The following is a 17,557-nucleotide window of genomic DNA, read 5'->3' as shown; positions in this document are numbered from 1 at the left end:
AGTCCTCCCTGCAGAGGGACGTGGAGCACAGTCCTCCCTGCAGAGGGACATGGAGTACAGTCCTCCCTGCAGAGGGACATGGAGCACAGTCCTCCCTGCAGAGGGACGTGGAGCACAGTCCTCCCTGCAGAGGGACGTGGAGCACTGTGGTACTTTGGGCTTGTGGAACAATCTGGTACAAATTTGAGTGTACAGGCATCTCTGATTTACAAAGATCTGACTTATAAAGGCAGTCCCAAATGGGTGTAATTTTAATTATCTAACAAATAACCATTTCAATTACTTACGGTTAGCAACTTTATATTGTCTTGTCTTGTGTCCTGACTTACGCATGAGTCAACTTGCGGACAGATTCAGATATGAAACCTGCGGGCTACCTGTCCTCATTCCAGTTCAGTCATAACAGTGTTGAGATTAAAGGTCAACAGTAATTCAAAACAGCTCAAGTGGCTGAATAGCTTACTCCTCTTGTCCCAATGTCCCTATAAAACAATGTAGTATTGCTTAAACAATACTACAGCCTCTTGTGAGCAAATGTGTTGTGCGTGGAAGAATTTCACTTATCATTATACATTTCCCTCATCGAGGCAAGTATTCCTTAATTTATTTAAATCATAAAGCCTTCTTTTGCAGGTTTATCTCTAGCTACTTGCGATTTTATTGCCCTGTGGTATCATTTCAGACATGGTACAAGAGCGATTGGACATGGCAAAATGTCTGGGTGCCTCTTGTGTTTGCAAGATGGAAAAGAACACATGTCCTCGAGAAATGGCATCCAAAGTCAAAACTGCTCTTTGTGGTATGCCAAACGTATCTATTGAATGCACTGGGGCAGATCAATGTGTACAGACAGCTATCCATGTAAGTACTGAAGCAGTAGCATTGACATTGAGTCAAATGATTTTTCAACCAATTACATTTGCAAGATAGCTCGTAATGGATCTCTGTGTATTTTCTTTCTAAAGCTGCATCTATTGCTTATCCATTAATTCCTTAAGGAAACTAAACATCTTGTCCCATGTGCAACTAAGAGTCAATCAAATGGTATAGATTCACATGTATGTTTAGACCTGACTGAGAAGAGGCTCTGGAATTTGTGAACTGGTTGGGTTTTTCGTACAAATTGCTTACTTTTCTGGTTAATTTTCTGGTGACACCCCCAATTTTTACCAAATTTGTCTAATCGCATATCATAATTTAACTCCTATATTTTTAGTGTCATCCTGTTAAGCCTGTGCTTCACTCTGTCTAAGACCAGTATATCCTTCTTAATGGACTGCCCACAGTTACTCCACGTAAACTTCATATAGTTGAACCCAGACTTCTACCTCCTAGTATTTTAGCCCATCGGATATAAAGGCTCACATCTCCTGAGCATAAGTTCCTTTGAATCATCAAATCCCTACAGTGTGGAAACAGGCCCTGAGACCCAACAAGTCCACACCAACCCTCCGAAGAGTATTACACACAAGCCCATTCCCCTACCGTATTACTCTAGATTTCCCCTGACTAATGCACCTAACCTACACATCCCTGAACACTATGGACAATTTAGCATGGCCAATTCACCCAACCTGCACACCTTTGGACTGTGGGAGGAAACCAGACCACCCTGAGGAAATGCACAGAGACATGGGGAGAATATGCTTGGAGTTCCTCACCTGTGGCTGGAATCAAACCTGGGTCCCTGGTGCTGTGAGGCAGTAGTGCTGATAAATCCCCATGTCTCTTTGCACCACCACTGCATTTAGCTTTCCACCAATTAGAAAGTATCCTGTCCTATGTTCATAGTGGATGATTTCAAATTTGCCTTCATAGAATCCCTACAGTGTGGAAGCAGGCCATTCGGTCCACACCAATCCTCCAAAGAGCACCCAGACCCACCCCCTTACCCCTGTATTTCCTGTGGCTAACTCAAGCCAGCCTGCAAATCCCTGGACACTATGGGCAATTTCCCATGGCCAATCCACCCCAACCTGCACACCTTTGGACTGTGGGAGGAAACCAGAGCACGTGGACACAGAGAGAATGTGCAGACTTGAGGGTGGAATTGAACTCAGGTCCCTGGTGCTTGACACAGCAGTGCTGACCACTGACCCACCATTTTACCTGTTAGCCAACGTATCAGTATCACCTTATACACTGCTGACAATGACGCTCAGCTTAATTGATAGGAGAATATACATGCACCTTTTCTGGACTTTCCCTAGATTTACATTTAGAATATCCAACAGTGGCACAATGAAAGCTATAGAGACATCTTGTTTATGTTTAAGAATTTCTTGAACTCGAAATTTATCTTTTTTTTAAGGCTACCAACCCAGGAGGAGTTGTGGTTCTGATTGGTTTGGGTAACACGAACACGTCTGCCCCCCTATTAACTGCGACAACACGTGAGTTGGATATCCGAGGAATTTTCAGATACTGTAACACGTAAGTGGCAAAGAGATCATAGTTAGTTTTCAATTAAAAAAAGCTTATGGGCCCACAAGTTTTGCCCGTTTGACTGTGGTTTTATTTACATTCTTCCACTTAACATGTTCAGACGTAGTATGATCCACTTCTGGAATAGTTGGGAACTGAAACTAAGCCTCCTGGCTCAGAGGTAGGGACCTTACCACTGTGTCATTAAAAACCCATAATGCTGCATCGTTCATTACAAAGGGTAGAATTTCATCCGGGTGACTTCATCTCATCTGCATTGCTGCCTCTGGGGAACATGCTCTGTCCTCGGTGCCAATCAGACACTTAAATGGCCAGAGACAGCCTTCCGCGGGATCAAGGTTTTCAAAGATACCCACCCCCATGAGATTAGCAGGCCACTCTGAGGTTGGCAGCTCTCTATAGCAAGCAGCACCACCTGTGGGTATCCTGTTGGTAATGCCCCTACCACGGGTCCTCTTACTGATCCTGAGCCTAAGTCAAAGGACAGGAGTGATACACTGGCTGGGGGCATTGGGAAAAAAGGACAGGGAGAGCGGTTCCGAGTGGTCCACTCCCTTTTTGATGCCGAGCTCCTCATTTAGCTTTGAGTGGCTGACAGCAGAGCCCACAGACAAATGTGCCTAGGGTTTTTCTTTGCTGTTCAATAGGGCCCTGCCTGTCAATGAATGTCCATTTAAAGGCTTCGCTTTGGCTTTGAGTGAGATGGCCTGGGCTTCCTCTCCTTAAAGTCATGGAGGGAAGGTGGCAGGATTCCTATCTGCCTCTCTGGTCTGATGAAATGCGCCCCACTTACTTACAAAATCTCCTTGGGGGAGGGAGGGCATTAATTTCCAGCACCACTCTAATCTTGACTCTGATCTCCAGCATCTGCGGTACTCACTTTTGCATTATTAATTTCCACCTGTTGAATTTACAGCACTGGAATGAGCAATTTATTTATATTGGTTTCTTGCTGCACAGGAGCTTCCTGCCAATTGGTTTTGTTGATCTCCCCCCAACTCAACCTTTCTTATACTTCTTTTCCTAATCTACTTGCTTAACTATCCCTTACCTGCATATGAGCTACTATTCTAAGTCAATTCTTACACAGGTGTGTTGCACATTCTAGCCTCTTGCTGCATACAATGTTTCTCCTGAATACATTTTTGGATTAATTAGTGTTTGTCTGATATTTGAGGCCCTGGTATAGATATCCAAAGATGTGCAGGTCATGCTAAATTGCCCATAATGTTAGGTGCATTAGTCAGAGGGAAATGGGTCTGGGTGGATTACTCTTCGGAGGGTCGGTGTGGACTGGTTGGGCCGAAGGGCCTGTTTCCACACTGTAGGGAATCTAATATCCCAGTGCAGAAATGTCCTTTCTATGCAGGATAGTGCAACAGGTTTCGTGCTGTGGAGCAATGAGTATTGAGTTTACCAGGATATTTGGGTTCAGTGCAAAGGTTCACTAAAGAAAACAATTAAATTCATAGATTCATATACTCATACTGTGCAGAAAAAGCCCTTTGAATTTGCACCGATGTAGCTACCACTGAAAGTGCGCTGATCCCAATTTCCTGCACTTGTCCCATATTCTTGAATGTTCTGACATTTTGAAGCACTCATCCAAGTATTCTTTAAAGGTTGTAAGGTTTCCAGTCCCCACTATTTCCCAGGCAGTGCATTCCAGATTCTCATTACCCACTAGGTGAAAGTGTTTGTAGATAAGCGAGAGTCCTGGATCAGCAATAAGGTGTCATGATCTGTGGAATCAAAAGTCTGCTTCAAAAGGCCATGAAACCATCAATTGTCATTAAAACCCCAATGTTCACTGGGGGAAAGACATTTGCCATCCTTACCTGGTCTGCGCGTATACATTTGCCATCCTTACCAGGTCTGCGTGTATGGATTTGCCATCCTTACCTGGTCTGCGTGTATGGATTTTCCATCCTTACCAGGTCTGCGTGTATATATTTGCCATCCTTACCAGGTCTGCGTGTATACATTTGCCATCCTTACCTGGTCTGCGCGTATACATTTGCCATCCTTACCTGGTCTGCGTGTATGGATTTGCCATCCTTACCTGGTCTGCGTGTATGGATTTGCCATCCTTACCAGGTCTGCGCATATACATTTGCCATCCTTACCTGGTCTGCGTGTACATTTGCCATCCTTACCAGGTCTGCGTATATACATTTGCCATCCTTACCTGGTCTGCGCGTATACATTTGCAATCCTTACCTGGTCTGCGCGTATACATTTGCCATCCTTACCTGGTCTGCGTGTATACATTTGACTCTGAACTGCCATTTGGGCCTTTGGAGATGGGCAATAAAAGCTGGGTCTCACCAGAAATGCCCACCTGCTGTGATTTTTAAAAAAGGGTGAGTAATTATTACCATTAATTTTGCACCTTATTCCCTCATTTTGAAAATGATGGTATCACTTTACTATTAAAATTTACACTGGGATGTCTCATGAGAACGTTTTAACATAACTTCGGAATTGGATTTTATCAGTTTTCTGAAAGTTTTCCATTCCTTTTAAAGCATCTTGATGATTGTTGCAGAAACCAATTGGCTTTTTGCACTGCATTTGAAATAAAACTGCTTGGGCCATGATAAATGCTTTCAAAAAAATTAACACCTTGATAATAAGCCACTTTAAAATAAACTGGACAAGCAATGCTGATCAAAGTGGGTAATTATCAAGATGTTATTTTTTTTATACTGGTGGTCAGCGATATGAAACAGATAGCTTAACAACTTATTTCCTCTGTTTTCCAGTTTGTATAGGGGCTAGTGGACTTAGTCATAGAGTCAGAGAATTGTACAGCACAGAAACAGACCCTTCAGTCCAACTTGTCCATGCCTACCTGATATCCTAAAGTAATCTAGTCCCACTTGCCAGCATCCGGCTCATAGCTGTCTAAACTCTTTATGCACGTGCAGTTTTATGATTGCTTAAGTTAACAAACCGAAGTTTCTTCAGGTACCATACATGTAAAGTACCAAATAGGAAGAAGCCAGACTAAAAGCTGTCAAGAGGTTGGTGGCGTCCCAGTGGTGCTAGATTACTTGATCTTACACATGTTGCAATAAAGGGACGATCAAACGGCATCTATATTGGACATGCAACCCTCTCTCCCAATTACTGACTTCTAATGAGTCATGATGTGGAGGGGCTGGTGTTGGACTGGGGAGGACAAAGTTAAAAAACGAAGGATTCTGGGTAATCCAAGATGGAGGACAGGAAAATATTCTGGCTGTAAGAGCTGCTCCTTTTTTGAGGTATTTTAGGTGTTGGAGGTGATTTCCTCGAATTCCAGGAGCAGCAATTACTGTTTTATATGCTGTTGCATTGTTTTGGAACTTTGGAAAAAAAAAGTCAAAACAACAGCAGTTTTAAAAGGGAGAAGAGCAGACAAAGGAAGCACATGGTGAGGACAGTGAAGGAGAGAGAGAGTCATAGAGTCATAGAGATGTACAGCATGGAAACAGACCCTTCGGTTCAAACCCGTCCATGCCGACCAGATATCCCAACCCAATCTAGTCCCACCTGCCAGCACCCGGCCCATATCCCTCCAAACCCTTCCTATTCATATACCCATCCAAATGCCTCTTAAATGTTGCAATTGTACCAGCCTCCACCACATCCTCTGGCAGCTCATTCCATACACGTACGACCTGCTGCGTGAAAAGGTTGCCCCTTAGGTGTCTTTTATACCTTTCCCCTCACATCCTAAACCTATGCCCTCTAGTTCTGGACTCCCTGACCCCAGGGAAAAGACCTTGTCTATTTATCCTATCCATTCCCCTCATAATTTTGTAAACCTCTATAAGGTCACCCCTCAGCCTCCGACGCTCCAGAGAAAACAGCCCCAGCCTGTTCAGCCTCTCCCTGTAGCTCAGATCCTCCAATCCTGGCAACATCCTTGTAAATCTTTTCTGAACCCTTTCAAGTTTCACAACATCTTTCCGATAGAAAGGAGACCAGAATTGCACGCAATATTCCAACAGTGGCCTAACCAACGTCCTGTACAGCCGCAACATGACCTCCCAACTCCTGTAGTCAATACTCTGACCAATAAAGGAAAGCATACCAAATGCCGCCTTCACTATCCTATCTACCTGTGACTCCAATTTCAAGGAGCTATGAACCTGCACTCCAAGGTCCCTTTGTTCAGCAACACTCTCTAGGACCTTACCATTAAGTGTATACGTCCTGCTAAGATTTGCTTTCCCAAAATGCAGCACCTCGCATTTATCTGAATTAAACTGCATCTGCCACTTCTCAGCCCATTGGCCCCTCTGGTCCAGATCCTGTTGTAATCTGAGGTAACCCTCTTCGCTGTCCACCACACTTCCAATTTTGGAGTCATCTGCAAACTTACTAACTGTACCTCTTATGCTCGCATCCAAATCATTTATGTAAATGACAAAAAGTAGAGGGCCCAGCACCGCTCCTTGTGGCACTCCACTGGTCACAAGCCTCCAGTCTGAAAAACAACCCTCCACCACCACCCTCTGTCTTCTACCTTTGAGCCAGTTCTGTATCCAAATGGCTAGTTCTCCCTGTATTCCATGAGATCTAACCTTGCTAATCAGTCTCCTTCTGGTCAATTTTGGTCTCCTTCCTATCGGAAAGATGTTGTGAAACTTGAAAGGATTCAGAAAAGATTTACAAGGATGTTGCCAGGGTTGGAGGATCTGAGCTACAGGGAGAGGCTTTTCAGGCTGGGGCTGTTTTCCCTGGAGCGTCGGAGGCTGAGGGGTGACCTTATAGAGGTTTACAAAATTATGAAGGGCATGGATAGGATAAATAGACAAAGTCTTTTCCCTGGGGTCAGGGAGTCCAGAACTAGAGGGCATTGGTTTAGGGTGAGAAGGGAAAGATATAAAAGAGACCTAAGGGGCAACTTTTTCACGCAGAGGGTCGTACGTGTATGGGATGGGCTGCCAGAGGATGTGGTGGAGGCTGGTACAATTGCAACAGTTAAGAGGCATTTGGATGGGTATATGAATAGGAAGGGTTTGGAGGGATATGGGCCGGGTGCTGGCAGTTGGGACTAGATTGGGTTGGGATATCTGGTCAACATGGACGGGTTGGGCCGAAGGGTCTGTTTCCAAGCTGTACATCTCTATGACTCTATGACCAGGTTATAGTCCGACAGATTTAATTGAAAACACTAGCTTTCGGAGTGCTGCTCCTTCCTCAGGTCGTTGTGGAGGACACAATTATAAGACACAGAATTTATAGCAAATGCTTACAGAGAGATGTAACTGAAATTATACATTGAAAAATACCTTGATTGTTTGTTGAGTCTCTCATCTGTTATAATGACCATGATAGTTTCACTTGTTTCATATGTAAAAGTTACATTCTCAGGTTAACTGTAACAATTAGTGTCAGCCAGATACTATGTTGAAGGTGTTAACCCCCTGTGTTTCCTGTCTATGCCATGATGTTTAGATTGATTCTAATCTAAAAAGTGAGTTAACAGAGTTTTACATGAATTCATGCAGATTTTGAGCAAAGTACAATGTAACTCTGCAAGTACAAATTCACCCCACAAAATATATGTATATGTATGCGTGTGCGCGCGCGTGTGTGTGTCTGGGGTGGGGGGTTGTGAGTGTGAAAGAGAGTGTATATGTGTGTATGCGAGTGTATAGAGTGCCTTAAGTCTGTGAGAGGATGCATGTGTGAGTGTGGGAGTGTGCGTGTCTGTAGGAGTGTGTGTGTGTCTGGGGTGAGGGGGTTGCGAGTGTCTGTGAGAGAGTGTATATGTGTGTGTGTGAGTGTAAAATGGTCTAAGTCTGTGAGAGGATGCATGTGTGAGTGTGAGAGTGTGAGTGCCTGTAGGAGTGTATGTGAGTGTCTGTGTGTGTGAGTATAGATGTGTGTCCATGTGTGTATGTGTGGGTAAGAGTGTCTATGTGTGTGTATAGTGCAATGGTGGTCACCTGTAGTGTGACATGAACCCAAGGTCCCGATAGTCTAGATCAGAATCTTTTCCAAGTACTCATTCCATCCCGACCCCAGGCAAGAAGGGGAGCAACACTGATTTGAGGAATTCATGCTTTGGTTCTTTATTCGATTGCAATGCCAGATGTGCAGGCTGAGAAAGTATTAGCCTGAGGCGTATTCTTTACAGAAGCTGAAAACTGTTTGGGTGAATCTATCTTCTTTGCTTTTTTTTAAGTGCAAGTTATTTGAAACTGATCAATGCTGTCTTTGAAAGAGCAGCTATCAGGAGAATATTACACAAGCACAAGATTGTGGTAAATTCTGGACTTTAGTAGCTGAGCGTGGGGCTCTAAATGAAGGGAGTATTTTATTTACTCATTTGTGGGACGTAGGCACCATTGGCTGGGCCCAACATTTATTACCCGTCCCTTGAGAAAGTGGTGGTGAGCTGCCTTCTTGAACCGCTGCAGTCCACCTGCTGTGGGTTGATCCACAATGCCATTAGGGAGGGAATTCCAGGATTTTGACCCAGCCACAGTGAAAGAACAGCGATATATGTAAAAGTCAGGATGGTGAGTGGCTTGGAGGGGAACTTGAAGGGGGTAGTGTCTTCCCAAGTATCTGCTGCCTTGTCCTTCTATTTGGAGGTGGTCGTGGGTTTGGAAGATGCGGTCTCTTGGTGAATTTCCGCGGTGCATCTTGTAGACATCATGGTCATACTGTGCTCCATGAACTGTGGCCCCATTTCAGGACTTGGAAAATGTGGCAGCCTCTCTGTGAAACTGGCGAGATTGGTTGGGGAAAGGGGTACAGAGGAGCTGGGGTGTCTGTGAAAGTGAGGGGCCTGGTCTGGTAAAGTGGGAGCACAGCTGGAACAAATCTGTCAGAGCTCCATTGGAGCCCATACCAACGTTGCAGATTGGAACTCCAAGATTTGGGCAAGTGGTCCCCACTTGGGGCCCTAACCCCCACTTTGGGAAGCCCTGTTTCAATCAGAATCAATAAAATGGACCTTGGTGTATAAGGTTTAGGTGGTTCCAGTATGCACCAACTGTAGGACAACAGTCGGAAATATGTGCCAGTTGCTCATCTCATGTTTTTGTCGCTTTTTATTTAGGTGGCCCACGGCCATAAACATGTTAGCTTCAAAGAAGGTGGATGTGAACCCAATGATCACACATCGTTTCCCCTTGGACCAGGCCATTGAGGCATTTGAGTTGGTGAAGAAAGGTGGAGGACTCAAGGTGATGATTAATTGTGAGGAGCCAGAAAAGAAGGAACACAAACAGTCAAAATCACTGGAAGAATGTCAGAAACAGTGTCAGCAGCTTCTGCAGCAGTGTCAGCAACAGTGTCAGCAGATGCAGAAAGAACAGAAAGAGCATTGTGGGCGCACTGCTGGTCACTAATGACCTTGCTTACCCCGCCCACAAGGTGTGACACATGCACAGTGCAGACCTGAGGGCTATGTTTTCAACAAATAGCTGTTTCCAAGTCTGTAATAAACACTCTGATTGCATTTCTAAGATGTGTGTTTAGTAAAGCTTCATTGGTGCATCGTTTTCTCCAGTTCCCTAATCCAGTGGATAGTGAAGAAGGTGATCTCAAGAATACAATGGGACCTTGATCAGATGGGCCAAGGAGTGGCAGGTAGAGTTTAATTTAGATAAATGTGAGGTATTTTAGAAAGGCAAATCAGGCTGAACTTATACACTTAATGATAAAGTCCTGGGGAGTATTGCCGAACCGAGATCTTGGATTGCAGGTTCATAGTTCCTTGAAAATGGAGTCACACCACTGCTGGCAGTGCATTCCACACACTCTCTGAGTAAAGAACCTACTTCTGACATCTCCCCTAAACCTTCCTCCAATCATCTTAAAATTATGCTCCCTCATGATAGACATTTCCACCCTGGGAAATAATCTCTGGCTGTCCACTCTATCTATGCCTCTCTACATCTCGTATACCTCTATCAGGTCACTTCTCATCCTTCTTCACTCCAATGAGAAAAGCTCTAGCTCCCTCAACCTGCCCTCCAGTCCAGGTAACATCCTGGTAAATCTCCTCTGCACCATCTCTACAGCTTCCACATCCTTCCTATATTGAGGTGATCAGAACTGAACACAATATTCCAAGTGTGGTCTAACCAGGGCTCCATAGAGCTGCATCATAACCTTGCGGCTCTTAAACTTAATCCCCCTGCTAATGAAAGCCAATACACCATATGCCTTCTTAACAATCCTATCAACTTAGGTGGCAACTTTGAGGGACCTTTGGATGTGAACCCCAAGATCCCTCTGTTCCTCTGCACTGCTAAGAATCCTGCCTTTACCCCTGTATTCTGCATTCAAATTCGACCTTCCGAAGTGAATCACTCCACACTTTTCCAGGTTGAACTCCCATCTGCCATTTCTCAGCCCAGTTCTGCATCCTGTCAATGTCCCATTACAACAGCCCTCCACATTATCCACAACTCCATCAACCTTTGTGTCATCAGCAAACCTACTAACCCACCATTCCACTTCCTTATCCAAGTCATTTATAAAAATCAAAAAGAATAGAGCTCCTAGAACCGATACCTGCAGAACACCACTGGTCACCAAGCTCCAGACTGAATATTTCCCACATCCCACCACCCTCTGTCTTCTATGGGACAGCCAATTCTGTATCCAGACAGCCAGATTTCCCTGTATCCCATGCCTCCTTGCTTTCTGAATGAGCCTACCATGGGGAACCTTATCAAACACCTTGCTAAAATCCACGTACACCACATCCACTGGTCTACCTTCAACATGTTTTGTCACATCCTCAAAGAATTCAATAAGGTTTGTGAGGCATGACCTGCCCTTCGCAAAGCCATGCTGACTATCTCTAATCAAACTATGATTATCCAAGTAATCATAAATCCTGTCTCTCAGAATCCCCACAAATAATTTGCCCACTACTGACATAAGACTGACCAGTCTGTAATTCCCAGGAAAATCCCTATTCCCTTTCTTGAACAAGGGAATAACAAATGCCACCCTCCAATCAGTTGGCACTACTCCTGTGGACAGTGAGAACACAAAGACCATTGCCAAAGGTTTCCTGTAGTAACCTAGGGTACATCCCATCTGGCCCAGGGATTTATTTATCCTTACTTTCTTCAAAATGTTTCAGCACATTCCCCTTCCTAATATCAACCTTTCGAGTATATCAGTCTGTTTCACGCTGTCCTCAGAAACATCAAGGTCCCTCTCTGTAGTGAATACTGAAGCACGGTATTCCTTAAGGACCTCCCCTACCTCCCCTACCTCCTCCAACTTCTGGCACAAGTTTCCCTCCACTATCTCTTATCAGGCCTACCCTCACTCTGATCATCCTCTTGTTCCTCACGTAAGTGTAGAATGTCTTAGGGTTTTCCTTAATCCTATCTGCTAAAGCTTTTTCATGCCCCTTTCTAGTTTTCCCAAGTACATTCTTCAGTTCCTTCCTGGCTACCTTCTAACCCTGTAAAGCCCTATCTGATCCTTGCCTCCTCAACCTTAAGTAGGCTTCCTTCTGAGGAAACTCCTATTAAGTAAAGCAGTTGTGGCTATACAGGACATTGGTCAGGCCAGTTTTAGAATACTGCATGCAATTCTGGTCTTCCTGCTATAGGAAGGATGTTGTGAAACTTGAAAGGGTTCAAAAAAGATTTACAAGGATGTTGCCAGGGTTGGACAGTTTGAGTTATAGGGAGAGATTGAATAGGCTGGGGCTATTTCCGCTGGAGTATTGAGGTGGAGGGGTGAGAGGTTTATAAAATCATGAGGGCATGGATAGGGAGAATAGCCAAGGTCTTTTTACCCAGGTTGGAGGATTGCAAAACTAGAGGACATAGGTTTAAGGTGAGAGGGGAAAGTTTTAAAAGGGACCTAAGGGGCAACTTTCTCTGGTAGAGGGTGGTATGTGTATAGAATGAGCTGCCAGAGGAAGTGCTGGTGACTGGTTCAATGACAACATTTAAAAGGCATCTGATGGGTATATGAATGGGAATGGTTGAGAGGGATATGGGCCAAGTGCTGGCAACTGGGACTAGATTAATTTATGACATTTGGTTGGCATGGACAAGTTAGACCGAAGGGTCTGCTTCTGTGCTGTACTTCTCAATGACTCTCTGACAGTCCATTTGCAGGTGCAGGATGAGCTTTGATAGTCGCTCAGATGCTACACTACTTGTTTTTATCTGTCTTTATTGTAAAAGGAAAATTGACAAAAAGTTCCCATTTAAGTGAAAAATGAGCCATTATGCCTGGTGCTTCAGCTTTTTAAATAAAATGAAGATTGATGGGATCAACAAGGCAGGAATTTGAAACGAATGATAAAACACTGCAGATGCTGAAAGACAGCTGGAGCCAAATGGCCGGGTGGACATTCAAAGTTCCACTTCAGAGATGCTTGCATTAAAACCAAATGCACTCATGTCACAGACTCGGGCAGAAAACAGCTGACAACTGACGAAAGGTCTCCTGTGGACTGACATGCGCCACTGTTTGGACCAGCAGTTTGGCAATGCCAACATGGAAAAATGGCAAGCCCTGTAAACCACTCTTCAGATAGAGCACGTAGGGCGGAAAGCTATCTCCCATGGATGGTCTCCATCCACCACATCATCTGAAGCCAACCCACGTCCTGAATGGATTTAATCTGTTGCCTATTCCTGCTTGGTGGAAGAATGTTAGAGACAGCAGCAGATACTGGAAATCTGAACAGGAAATCTGAGCAGGAAATGAAGGGTGGCACAGTGGTTAGCACTGCTGCCTCACAACGCCAGGAACCCGGGTTCAACTCCAGCTTTGGACGGAGTGTGTCCATCCTCCCCGTGTCTGTGCAGGTTTCCTCCCACAGTCCAAAGATGCACTGGATAAGTGGAGTGGCTGTATTAAATTGCCCATAGTGACCAGGGAAGGTGCAGGCTGGGTGGATTAGCCATGGGAAATGTGGGGATAGGACAGGAGTCTGGATGGGATGCACTTCAAAGGGTCAGCATGAATTCAATGGGCTGAATGGCCTGCTTCCACACTGTGGGGATTGTATGAAAAGTTAGATATGAAAGTCACTATTGTCCTTGAGGCTGCTCTCTCATCAGAGATAGAAAGATATAGCTGGTGGTGAGATTGACCCTGAGGGTCTCCATATGCCATTCATGGGGACCTCAGCCAGTTCAGGAATTGAATGAACCCATGCTGGTTGTATTACTCTGCATTGCCATCCAGCCAACTGACTCCCATAAATGGTCAGAGGGGAAAGGTTAAGAGATGCAAAAGATTCAAAGCAACTGTTGGTAGTGGGGAGGGTCCAAGCTAAAAAAAATCCTGTGCTGGGTTTTGATGTAAATGACAACATGAATGATGGGGGAAGGCAACTGGAGGGGATAGTTTGGGGAGAGAGGTGAGACAAATAAGGTAGTGAAAGGTACGTTGAGTGGAGCTCTGACTGCCGGGAACAGATACATTGCCAGCACTGGTGTGAAAATTGGGAGCAGTGTTTATGATCTCAGCTCATGAAAGACATAATCTTTACTCCAGATGTCTTATAGTTATTGAGAAAGGACAGACTCAGCTTTCAAACTCAGTCATGTCTGAAACAAAAGGCTCAAGGAAGTCAAACTATCTGAGATCATTCGGTAAGTCTGCCTGTGTAATAACTTGTATTAGTTAGACCTCTATACAGGACTGTACAGTGCTTAAAAAAATGATACCCACTCTTCAAAAAAAAAGCTGACCTCATTAATGTTCAACTTACTATCTTACCAAATGTGTCAAATAAGCTAGATGTCAAAAATCACTGCATGGAAATCAGTGCGGGGGCCCTGGCAATTTCAGCTCGCTACTTGCTCCAAAAGAGCTCTGTGTTGCTTAAGCCCAACGCATCTCTACATGATCTACAGACACCAACTGCTTGTTGACAGGCATGGACTGGAATCTGGTGTTTGCCAACCCCTCATTGTACCTCCCCAATACACCTGCAGGCTAATTAGAAAGCACAGGCAGGCTGAGTCTTGACTCAATTTCATTGAATAAGGCAATTATTTTGAGGGAGTTAATGTTCATGTTATTATGGACTCTACCCATTCTGCTGATATTACATTCAGCCAGTAGTTGAGACAAGTTTTCTGAGGGAGCATGTGTATCTGTACCAGCTCCCTAAGGTGCTAGCCATTCTACCTGTCCAAATATAGTTGTGCTTATTGCTATCATGCAACAAACGTTCTTGCTATCCCTGAAACTGCCTCTTCTGTAGACACCCTACAGTAATGTATCCTTGACCATTAATCCTTGACCCAAAATAAACCAAAGACATGGGGATTGGTGGCACTGAACCAACACATTCTGGCAGAGGGGGCAAATACAACAAGATGCCAGCAATGGTCATCTAGGAAAGTGTCACAAATTCCATGAGGGTACCGACTTGGAATCTGATCAAGTCTCCACATAAATGAGTATGAATGTAAAGAAGGTTACATTAGTACAGTGTGATTCCCTTTGACAGATTTGGAGCAGTCATAAGACATTTCATTGCATCTATAAAAAGGGACCTGACCTGCTGTCCTGTACTGCTCAGTGAAGCATTTTACTGTTTATTTTGAATTAATTTTTCTGAAGCCAGGTATTTACTTTACCTCCTTGGCACCAGTTTTGAACTACTTTCCCACAAAGCAAAGGAGGGACACTAGCTCTGGGACCTTCCACAGAAACTGTGCACTTGTCCTCCAGCCAAAGGGAGCTTTGTGGTTTGCAACTGCTGCCTCACAATCCCATGGACCTGGGTTAAATCCCACCCTTGGGCCACTGTCTGTGCGCAGTTTGCTCACTCTTCCCCATGTCTGTGTGGGGGCTTCCTCCAGGAGATCCGGTTCCCTCCCACATTCCGAAGATGTGCAGGTTAGGTGGATTGGCCATGCTAAATTGCCCGATAGTGTGTAGGCTAGGTGAGTTAGCCATGGGAAATGCAGGATTACAAGGTTTGGGTGGGATGCTCTATGGAGGATTGGTGTGGGCCTAGTGACCTGCCTCTACACTGTAGGGATTCTAAGAAAGAATATCATGATTTCTCAGTGTTTAAGACTGAGGAACAAGAAGGTTCTGTTGATGTCAAAGACACAGTTTTCACAATGTTTGACTCAAACAATTGAGCCAATTTGAAAACCTCTTTAGTTAATGAATAAAGAGTAGGGTTCAAGCACTCCAAACAATCAGTTTTGTTATTATAAAATAGTATTGATTTTGTCTTACTCATAATCCAAAGTAAACTGAATGTACCTTAAAATAGATACACAGGTCATGAGATAGTGGTAACTTTAAATAGACCGTGTTATGTTTCTTCCTCTAGTCTCCGTGCTCCACAATATGTTTTAGTACAGAGTTTCTATCATCCCCATCCAGAACCCCAACACCAGCCCAAACCCCAAGCAGTCCTTCCACCTCCCAAAAAAATCCAATCCTTCCCATCATTTCAATTCCACTGAAATCTTAATTCTCCTTAATCCCACTTTGTGTATTCCTGTGCTTTCGAGTGCAGAAATTCAGAGTATTTCAAACAGATTCTTGAGCCTGTATTGGAAATGTCAAACCCTATGAGCGATAGATTGTTCACAAACAAGACCAGGAGTGACCAGTTTCTGTAGCTGTTGATTTTGCTGTTGACGCGGATCCACTGCGTGCCCTTGACACTGTTATTACTCCTTACGTTGCACAATACTTTAGGGAGTCAAACATTTCATCCATTGTCTTGTTCCAGTAGGAAAGCGATGTATGAATGATTGCACATCTGCTGGAACATATTTGAAACCAACTTGTTAGTTGCATTGGACAGCTAGAATGGTAACAAAGAGAAAGAGACTGGCACCACACAAATGCCAGCCAATGACCATCTTCAGCCAGCGAACATCCAACTCGGTATATAGGAACAGGTGGATGGAAAAGTGTTCCAAATATCTATAACCCTTTATGTGTAGAAGATTTTATAAACATCTATAAGGTCACCCCGTAATCTCCAACGCTTTTTTCACTGGAGTGATAGAGATTGAGGAGTGACCTTAAAGAGGTTTATAAAATCATGAGGAGCATTGATAAGGTGAATGGCGGGTGTCTTTTCCTTCAGGTGGGGGATTTCAAGACTGGTGGGGGTGGGGTGGGAGGTGTTAAGGTGAGAGGAGAAAGATTTTAAAAAGATTTAAGGGCAATTTCGGGCAGGAGCCCTTCATCGGGAAAGGCTTAATGGCCTACTGCTGTTCCTATTTTCTGCATCCCCATAGGTTTAAATTTTAGATAAGAAGTATCAATTTACACTATCTTGAATTGTTGATTTTACTTTAACTTCTCCATTCTCCTACTGCTGTCCTCTGGTAATGGGGATAAAGAAACTGCTGGAGAGCCTGAGGAAAATTGATAGAAAGAACAGCACAGATTGGTTCAATATTGTTCTGATACAAGTTCATCAACCTCAAAGTTTTAACTCTGTTTCTTTCCACAAATGTTGTCCAACCTGTTGAGTTATTTTTAAACCCTTCTATTTCAAAAGAAACCTGAGCTTAATTCCCCTTTCCTGTTTCTGCAGTGTGCTTCCAATATTGCTTCCATGTCCATAAATGTAAAGGTAAAAGTCGCCACAGTCCTACGAGATCATTGGGCTGCTTTCTCAGAGAAAGACAACTCACAAAAGAATATAGGTCAACGACTGTAAAATTATTTTGAGAAGATTTGTAGCTCAGGTTGAGGTTCTGCGTATAAGTTTGCTCACTGAACTGGAAGGTTCGTTTTCAGGTGTTTTATCACCATACTAGGTAACATCATTAGTGAGCCTCCAGTAGAGCACTGGTGTTATTGACCCAGTTTATTTATGTATTTAGGTTTCCTTGGGTTGGTGATGTTATTTCCTGTCCTTTTTCTCAGAGGGTGGTAAATGAGTCCAAGTTGGTGTGTTTACTGATATTTGGACCCCATTTACCACCCTCCGAGAAAAAAAAGGAAATGACATCACAACAGGAAATGACATCACCACACAAAATTCCATCACCAACCCAAGGAAACCTAAACACATAAGGAGAAAGTGGGTCACTAACACCAGTGCTTCACTGGAGGCTCACTGATGATGTTACCTAGTATGGTGATGAAACATCTGAAAATGAACCTTCCAGCT

At 44.0% G+C, this 17,557-nt stretch overlaps 1 protein-coding gene across 3 annotated transcripts in view; it reads left to right on the top strand.

Annotated features, from left to right (window-relative positions):
- LOC122542424 (sorbitol dehydrogenase-like) overlaps window positions 1-9,829 on the top strand; it is a 43,751-nt gene extending 33,922 nt beyond the window's left edge. For all 3 annotated transcript variants that reach the window (XM_087982178.1, XM_087982179.1, XM_043680116.2), the window contains 3 exons: window positions 683-861; window positions 2,312-2,433; window positions 9,512-9,829. In XM_087982178.1, coding sequence (XP_087838304.1) covers window positions 683-861; window positions 2,312-2,433; window positions 9,512-9,803 — 593 coding nt within the window. In that variant the 3' untranslated portion in view covers window positions 9,804-9,829. The remainder of the gene's footprint in view (window positions 1-682; window positions 862-2,311; window positions 2,434-9,511) is intronic.
- Window positions 9,830-17,557: the final 7,728 nt, after the last annotated feature.

The sequence above is a fragment of the Chiloscyllium plagiosum genome, unplaced genomic scaffold (genome assembly GCF_037043375.1).
Source record: "Chiloscyllium plagiosum isolate Xiang-an unplaced genomic scaffold, Cpla_swu_hap1 HiC_scaffold_42, whole genome shotgun sequence".
NCBI classification, from domain to species: domain Eukaryota; kingdom Metazoa; phylum Chordata; class Chondrichthyes; order Orectolobiformes; family Hemiscylliidae; genus Chiloscyllium; species Chiloscyllium plagiosum.
The sequence above is the reverse complement of the archived record's forward strand: the minus strand, read 5'-3'. Positions and strand labels throughout refer to the sequence as shown.